General features: G+C 61.7%; 2 protein-coding genes across 2 annotated transcripts in view; one reads left to right on the top strand and one right to left on the bottom strand.

Moving 5' to 3' along the window:
* Window positions 1-2,724, bottom strand: part of LOC123748532 (serine/arginine repetitive matrix protein 1-like) — a 12,001-nt gene extending 9,277 nt beyond the window's left edge. The window contains exons 1-2 of the mRNA XM_069306725.1: window positions 2,608-2,724; window positions 1-361 (exon numbers count right to left, since the gene is read on the bottom strand). The exon at window positions 1-361 is cut by the window's left edge and continues 1,364 nt beyond it. Of these exons, the coding sequence (XP_069162826.1) occupies window positions 1-361; window positions 2,608-2,724 (478 nt within the window). The remainder of the gene's footprint in view (window positions 362-2,607) is intronic.
* Window positions 2,725-2,979: 255 nt separating this feature from the next.
* Window positions 2,980-5,466, top strand: LOC123748531 (uncharacterized). Its single transcript, XM_045730705.2, has one exon. The coding sequence runs from the start codon at window positions 2,980-2,982 to the stop codon at window positions 5,464-5,466; it is 2,487 nt and encodes an 828-aa protein (XP_045586661.2).
* The last annotated feature ends 3,235 nt before the right edge of the window (window positions 5,467-8,701 follow it).

The raw sequence follows: 8,701 nt of genomic DNA, 5'->3' as shown, positions 1-8,701 counted from the left end.
GCGTGAGCCACCTGCGGGCGTGAGCCACCTGCGGGCGTGGGTCTCCTGCGGAGTGGGCCACCTGCGGGCGTGGGTCACCTGCGGGCGTGGGCCACCTGCGGGCGTGAGCCACCTGCGGGCGTGAGCCACCTGCGGGCGTGGGTCTCCTGCGGAGTGGGCCACCTGCGGGCGTGGGCCACCTGGCGGCGGAGGAGTGAGGGGTGGGCGGCGGAGGGGTGAGGGGTGGGCGGCAGGGGTGAGAGGTGGGCGGCGGAGGGGTGAGGTTTGGGCGGCGGTGGGAGGGGTGAGAGGAGGGCGGCGGTGGAGTGAGGGGTGGGCGGTAGAGGGGAGGGGGGTGGGCAGCGGAGGGGTGAGGGTGGGCCTGGGGGGGATGAGGGTGGGTTTGGGAGGATGAGGGTGGGCGGCGGAGGGGTGAGGGTTGGCGGGGGAGGGCTGAGGGTGGGCGCGGGAGGGGTGAGGGTGACCGGGGAGGGGGTGAGGGTGGGCGGGGGAGGAGGGGTGAGGGTGGGCGGTAGGGGAGGGTTGAGGGGTGGGCGGGGAAGGGGTGAGGGTGGGAGAGGGAGGGGTGAAGGTGGGCAGCGGGATAGGGGTGAGGGGTTGGCGGGGGAGGGGTGAGGTGGGCGGTGGAGGGGTAAGGTTAGGCGGGGCGGGGTGAGGGCTTGCGGCGGAGGGGTGAGGGTGGGCGGGGGAGGGGTGAGATGGGCGGTAGAGGGGTGAGGTTAGGCGGGGCGGGGTGAGGGTGGGCGGCAGAGGGGTGATGTGAGGGCTTGCGGCGGAGGGGTGAGGGTGGGCGGGGGAGGGGTGAAGGTGGGCAGCGGGAGAGGGGTGAGGGGTTGGCGGGGGAGGGGTGAGGTGGGCGGTGGAGGGGTAAGGTTAGGCGGGGCGGGGTGAGGGTTTGCGGCGGAGGGGTGAGGGTGGGCGGGGGAGGGGTGAGGTGGGCGGTAGAGGGGTGAGGTTAGGCGGGGCGGGGTGAGGGTGGGCGGCGGAGGGGTGAGGGTGGGCGGGGGAGGGGTGAGGGTGAGCGGCGGAGGGGTTAGTTTGGGCGGGGGGAGTGACTGAGAGTGGGCGGCGGAGGGGTCAGGGTGGGTGGGGGAGGGGTCAGGGTGGGTGGGGGAGTTGGAGGTGTGTGAGGGTTGGCGGTGGGGGGGGGTGAGGATGGGCGCGGGAGGGGTGAGTGTGGGCTGGGGAGGGGTGAGGGTGGGCGGTGGGGGAGTGAGGGTGGGTGGGGGAGGGGTGAGGGTGGGTGGTGGAGGAGTGAGGGTGGGCGGGGGAGGGGTGAGGGTGGGTCAGGGAGGGGTGAGTTTGGGCGGGGGAGGGGTGAGGGTTGACGGGGGAGAGGTGAGGGTGGGCGGTGGGGGGATGAGGGTGGGCCGGCGGGTTGAGGGTGGGTGGGGGAGGGGTGAGGGTGGGCGGGGGAGGGGTGAGTGTGGGCGGGGGAGGGGTGAGGGTTGGCGAGGGAGGGGTAAGGGTGGGCGGGGTAGTGGTGAGGGTGGGTGGAAGAGGGGTGAGGGTTTGCGGTGGGGGGGGTGAGTGTGGGCGGGGGAGGGGTGAGGGTTGGCGAGGGAGGGGTGAGGGTGGGCCTTGGGGGGTAAGGGTGGGCGAGGGAGGGCGGGGGAGGGGTGAGGGTGGGCGGGGGAGGGGTGTGAGTGAGCGGGGGAGGGGTGTGGGTGGGCGGGGGAGGGGTGAGGGTTTGCGGTGGGGGGTGAGGGTGGGAGGGGGAGGGGTGAGGGTGGGCCTTGGGGGGTGAGGGTGGGCGAGGGAGGGGTGAGGGTGGGCGGGGGAGGGGTGAGGGTGGGAGAGGGAGGGGTGAGGGTGGTCGGGGGAGGGGTGAGGGTGGGCGGGGGAGGGGTGAGGGTTTCCGGTGGGGGGGTGAGGGTGGGCAGGGGAGGGGTGAGGGTGGGCGGTGGTGGGGTGAGGGTGGGCGAGGGAGGGGTGAGGATGGGCGGGGGAGGGGTGAGGGTGGACGGGGGAGGGGTGAGGGTTGGCGGTGGGGGGGGTAAGGGTGGGTGGGGGAGGGGTGAGGGTGAGCGGTGAGGGTGGGCGAGGGAGGGCGGGGGAGGGGTGAGGGTGGGCGGGGGAGGGGTGTGGGTGGGCGGTTGAGGGGTGAGGGCGGGCGGGGGAGGGGTGTGGGTGGGCGGTTGAGGGGTGAGGGCGGGCGGGGGAGGGGTGAGGGTGGGCGAAGGAGGGGTGAGGGTGGACGGGGGAGGGGTGAGGGTGGGCGGGGGAGGGGTGAGGGCGGGCGGTGAAGGGCTGAGGGTGGGCGGGGGAAGGGTGAGGGCGGGCGGGGGAGGGGTGAGGGCGGGCGGGGGAGGGGTGAGGGTGGGCGGGGGAGGGGTGAGGGTGGGCGAGGGAGGGGTGAGGGTGGGCTGGGGAGGGGTGAGGGTGGGCGGGGAGGGGTGAGGGTGGGCGGGGGAGGGGTGAGGGTGGGCGCCCCACTCTGTATGCACGTCATGGGTGCCCCCCCCCCCCCCGCATACATGAGTGGCTGCCTGGTGCTGGACTTGAGACTCCCGCCCACAACCTCCTGCTACTCCGCCGCCGCCCACCGGCCCGCCCCCGCCGCCCACCGCCCTCACCTTTCATCAAGACGCCCTACATTAGACAAACATTATCTGAGTACCACACAGCAGTAAGTAGGTGGAAGTTGGGTGGAGGCTGGGCGGAGGCTGGGTGGCACCCACTCTGGCCTCTGGTCACAGTGCCACGATGGGTGTCGAGGGCCATGGGCGGCCTAGCTGCTGATAGGGTCTCCTGCAGGACCACCCTAGTGCCCGCCACCCGCCACCCACCACCCGCCACACGCCACCCACCATCGCCTCCCACTGCCCTGTAATCGCAGGCACCAGACCGCCTAGAAAGCTCGCTGCCCACCCACCGACAAGTCCAGCCACCCACCGTCAAGTCCAGCCACCCACCGCCAAGTCCAGCCACCAACCGCCAAGTCCAGCCACCCACCGCCATGTCCAACCACCCACCTCCATGTCCAGCCACCCACCACCACGTCCAGCCACCCACCGACAAGTCCAGCCACCCACCGTCAAGTCCAGCCACCCACCGCCAAGTCCAGCCACCAACCGCCAAGTCCAGCCACCCACCGCCATGTCCAACCACCCACCTCCATGTCCAGCCACCCACCACCACGTCCAGCCACCCACTGCCAAGTCCAGCCACCCACTGCCAAGTTCAGCCACCCACTGCCAAGTTCAGCCACCCACTGCCAAGTTCAGCCACCCACCATCAAGTCCAGCCACCCACCGCCAAGTCCAGCCACCCACTGCCAAGTCCAGCTACCCATCCCCAAGTCCAGCCACCCACCGCCAAGTCCAGCCACCCACTGCCAAGTCCAGGCACCCATCCCCAAGTCCAACCACCCACCGCCAAGTCCAGCCACCCACTGCCAAGTCCAGGCACCCATTCCCAAGTCCAGCGACCCACCGCCAAGTCCAGCCACCCACTGCCAAGTCCAGGCACCCATCCCCAAGTCCAGCCACCCACCGCCATGTCCAGCCACCCACTGCCAAGTCCAGCCACCCACTGCCAAGTCCAGCCACCCACCGCCAAGTCCAGCCACCCACCGCCAAGTCCAGCCACCCACCGCCATGTCCAGCCACCCACTGCCAAGTCCAGGCACCCATCCCCATGTCCAGCCACCCACCGCCAAGTCCAGCCGCCCACTGCCAAGTCCAGCCACCCACTGCCATGTCCAGCCACCCACTGCCAAGTCCAGCCACCCACTGCCAAGTCCAGCCACCCACTGCCAAGTCCAGCCACCCACTGCCAAGTCCAGCCACCCACCGCCAAGTCCAGCCACCCACTGCCACGTCCAGCCACCCACCGCCAAGTTCAGCCACCCACTGCCAAGTCCAGCCACCCACCGCCAAGTCCAGCCACCCACCGCCAATTCCAGCCACCCACCGCCAAGTCCAGCCCCCCACTGCCAAGTCCAGCCACCCACTGCCAAGTCCAGCCACCCACCGCCAAGTCCAGCCACCCACCGCCAAGTCCAGCCACCTACTGCCAAGTCCAGCCACCCACTGCCAAGTCCAGTCACCCACCGCCAAGTCCAGCCACCCACTGCCAAGTCCAGCCACCCACTGCCAAGTCCAGCCACCCACCGCCAAGTCCAGCCACCCACTGCCAAGTCCAGCCACCCACTGCCAAGTCCAGCCACCCACCGCCAAGTCCAGCCACCCACTGCCAAGTCCAGGCACCCATCCCCAAGTCCAACCACCCACCGCCAAGTCCAGCCACCCAATGCCAAGTCCAGGCACCCATTCCGAAGTCCAGCCACCCACTGCCAAGTCCAGGCACCCATCCCCAAGTCCAGCCACCCACCGCCATGTCCAGCCACCCACTGCCAAGTCCAGCCACCCACTGCCAAGTCCAGCCACCCACTGCCAAGTCCAGCCACCCACTGCCAAGTCCAGCCACCCACCGCCATGTCCAGCCACCGACTGCCAAGTCCAGGCACCCATCCCCAAGTCCAGCCACCCACCGCAAAGTCCAGCCGCCCACTGCCAAGTCCAGCCACCCACTGCCATGTCCAGCCACCCACTGCCAAGTCCAGCCACCCACTGCCAAGTCCAGCCACCCACTGCCAAGTCCAGCCACCCACTGCCAAGTCCAGCCACCCACCGCCAAGTCCAGCCACCCACTGCCAAGTCCAGCCACCCACCGCCAAGTTCAGCCACCCAATGCCAAGTCCAGCCACCCACCGCCAAGTCCAGCCACCCACCGCCAATTCCAGCCACCCACCGCCAAGTCCAGCCACCCACTGCCAAGTCCAGCCATCCACTGCCGAGTCCAGGCACCCAGTGCCAAGTCCAGCCACCCACTGCCAAGTCCAGGCACCCAGTGCCAAGTCCAGCCACCCACTGCCAAGTCCAGCCACCCACCGCCAAGTCCAGCCACCCACCGCCAAGTCCAGCCACCCACTGCCAAGTCCAGCCACCCACCGCCAAGTCCAGCCACCCACCGCCAAGTCCAGCCACCCACCGCCAAGTCCTGCCACCCACTGCCAAGTCCAGCCACCCACTGCCATTAAGTCCAGTCACCCACCGCCAAGTCCAGCCACCCACTGCCAAGTCCAGCCACCCACTGCCAAGTCCAGCCACCCACCGCCAAGTCCAGCCACCCACCGCCAAGTCCAGCCACCCACTGCCAAGTCCAGCCACCCACCGCCAAGTCCAGCCACCCACTGCCAAGTCCAGCCACTCACTGCCAAGTCCAGCCACCCACCGCCAAGTTCAGCCACCCACCGCCAAGTCCAGCCACCCACTGCCAAGTCCAGCCACCCACTGCCAAGTCCAGCCACCCACTGCCAAGTCCAGTCACTCACTGCCAAGTCCAGCCACCCACTGCCAAGTCCAGCCACCCACTGCCAAGTCCAGCCACTCACTGCCAAGTCCAGCCACGCCATATGATATGACCACACCCACTAGGGTGTCTCAGGCCGCCGCCCACTAAGAGTGTTCCACGAACCCCCCTCCCCCCCCCCCCGGAACCATAAGAGGAGCAAGCCTCACCCTAGCGACCTATGGAGCAGAGGAACCATAAGAGCAGCAAGCCTCACCCTAGCGATCTATGGAGCAGAGTAACCATAAGAGGAGCAAGCCTCACCCTAGCGACCTATGGAGCAGAGGGACCATAAGAGCAGCAAGCCTCACCCTAGCGACCTATGGAGCAGAGTAACCATAAGAGGAGCAAGCCTCACCCTAGCGACCTATGGAGCAGAGGGACCATAAGAGGAGCAAGCCTCACCCTAGCGACCTATGGAGCAGAGGGACCATAAGAGCAGCAAGCCTCACCCTAGCGACCTATGGAGCAGAGTAACCATAAGAGGAGCAAGCCTCACCCTAGCGACCTATGGAGCAGAGGAACCATAAGAGCAGCAAGCCTCACCCTAGCGACCTATGGAGCAGAGTAACCATAAGAGGAGCAAGCCTCACCCTAGCGACCTATGGAGCAGAGGGACCATAAGAGCAGCAAGCCTCACCCTAGCGACCTATGGAGCAGAGGAACCATAAGAGGAGCAAGCCTCACCCTAGCGACGAAACACATATTATCCAAGAGAGACAAGGAGAACAGAAACACATATTATCCAAGAGAGACAAGGAGAACAGAAACACATATTATCCAAGAGAGACAAGGAGAACAGAAACACATATTATCCAAGAGAGACAAGGAGAACAGAAACACATATTATCCAAGAGAGACAAGGAGAACAGAAACACATATTATCCAAGAGAGACAAGGAGAACAGAAACACATATTATCCAAGAGAGACAAGGAGAACAGAAACACATATTATCCAAGAGAGACAAGGAGAACAGAAACACATATTATCCAAGAGAGACAAGGAGAACAGAAACACATATTATCCAAGAGAGACAAGGAGAACAGAAACACATATTATCCAAGAGAGACAAGGAGAACAAAACACATATTATCCAAGAGAGACAAGGAGAACAGAAACACATATTATCCAAGAGAGACAAGGAGAACAGAAACACATATTATCCAAGAGAGACAAGGAGAACAGAAACACATATTATCCAAGAGAGACAAGGAGAACAGAAACACATATTATCCAAGAGAGACAAGGAGAACAGAAACACATATTATCCAAGAGAGACAAGGAGAACAAAACACATATTATCCAAGAGAGACAAGGAGAACAGAAACACATATTATCCAAGAGAGACAAGGAGAACAGAAACACATATTATCCAAGAGAGACAAGGAGAACAGAAACACATATTATCCAAGAGAGACAAGGAGAACAGAAACACATATTATCCAAGAGAGACAAGGAGAACAGAAACACATATTATCCAAGAGAGACAAGGAGAACAGAAACACATATTATCCAAGAGAGACAAGGAGAACAGAAACACATATTATCCAAGAGAGACAAGGAGAACAAAAGGCCATCAGTGAAACACATATTATCCAAGAGAGACAAGGAGAACAGAAACACATATTATCCAAGAGAGACAAGGAGAACAGAAACACATATTATCCAAGAGAGACAAGGAGAACAGAAACACATATTATCCAAGAGAGACAAGGAGAACAAAAGGCCATCAGTGAAAAAGAGAGAAATCCTTAATACGTTTTCTCCTATGCAAAATCTACAACAAAAACAACATCGAGTATTGGGCCCTCGCGCCAGGGTGATGGAACTCTCGATATATCAGATGTCACCCTAACCACACTGGCCCTCGCGCCAGGGTGATGGAACTCTCGATATATCAGATGTCACCCTAACCACACTGGCCCTCGCGCCAGGGTGATGGAACTCTCGATATATCAGATGTCACCCTAACCACACTGGATTTTGAAGCAGCCATAGACAGTATGCCTATGCGCCCTGCACCAGGCCCTGACTCCTGGAACTCCGTATTTATCAAGAACTGTAAAACGCACTATCGCAGGAGCTAACATTTTTGTTGAGACGAAGATTCTGGCGTTATCTCTGACATACTGATAACAGCATAGATATCACCAATCCATAAAGGAGGGAATAAAACAGAGGCTGACACTTATAGGACGATAGCACTAACATCACACATCATACATATCTTTGAAAGTGCTAAGAAGTAAGATTACAAAATAGACTGGACCCCTATTACCGGATAATAGTATGCTGGACCACTATGTCATGGCACTAGATGTCATGGAAGACCAAAAAAATGCTGACGTAATTGACACAGATTTAGCAAAAGCCTTCGACAAGTGTGTGTTATTGCACACAAAATGCGTTCAAAATGAATTACCGGAAAAAACAGGCAAATGGTCCTGACTAACAGAACCCAATGTGTAATTGTCAACAAAATAATATCCGGACAATCAACCGTGAAGAACTCAGTCCCCCAGGGTACTGTGCTTGCTCCAGTACTCAGTCCCCCAGGGTACTGTGCTTGCTCCAGTACTCAGTCCCCCAGGGTACTGTGCTTGCTCCAGTACTCAGTCCCCCAGGGTACTGTGCTTGCTCCAGTACTCAGTCCCCCAGGGTACTGTGCTTGCTCCAGTACTCAGTCCCCCAGGGTACTGTGCTTGCTCCAGTACTCAGTCCCCCAGGGTACTGTGCTTGCTCCAGTACTCAGTCCCCCAGGGTACTGTGCTTGCTCCAGTACTCAGTCCCCCAGGGTACTGTGCTTGCTCCAGTACTCAGTCCCCCAGGGTACTGTGCTTGCTCCAGTACTCAGTCCCCAAGGGTACTGTGCTTGCTCCAGTACTCAGTCCCCCAGGGTACTGTGCTTGTTCCAGTACTCAGTCCCCAAGGGTACTGTGCTTGTTCCAGTGCTCAGTCCCCCAGGGTACTGTGCTTGCTCCAGTACTCAGTCCCCCAGGGTACTGTGCTTGCTCCAGTACTCAGTCCCCCAGGGTACTGTGCTTGCTCCAGTACTCAGTCCCCCAGGGTACTGTGCTTGTTCCAGTGCTCAGTCTCCCAGGGTACTGTGCTTGCTCCAGTACTCAGTCCCCCAGGGTACTGTGCTTGCTCCAGTACTCAGTCCCCCAGGGTACTGTGCTTGTTCCAGTGCTCAGTCCCCCAGGGTACTGTGCTTGTTCCAGTGCTCAGTCCCCCAGGGTACTGTGCTTGTTCCAGTGCTCAGTCCCCCAGGGTACTGTGCTTGCTCCAGTACTCAGTCCCCCAGGGTACTGTGCTTGTTCCAGTGCTCAGTCCCCCAGGGTACTG

This window comes from Procambarus clarkii, chromosome 58 (assembly GCF_040958095.1).
Source record: "Procambarus clarkii isolate CNS0578487 chromosome 58, FALCON_Pclarkii_2.0, whole genome shotgun sequence".
NCBI classification, from domain to species: Eukaryota; Metazoa; Arthropoda; class Malacostraca; order Decapoda; family Cambaridae; genus Procambarus; species Procambarus clarkii.
This window is presented reverse-complemented; position numbering and strand designations above follow the sequence as displayed.

Coding starts and splice junctions, on each gene's coding strand:
- LOC123748531 (XM_045730705.2), top strand. CDS start 2,980: ATGTCCAGCCACCCACCACCACGTCCAGCCACCCACCGACAAGTCCAG.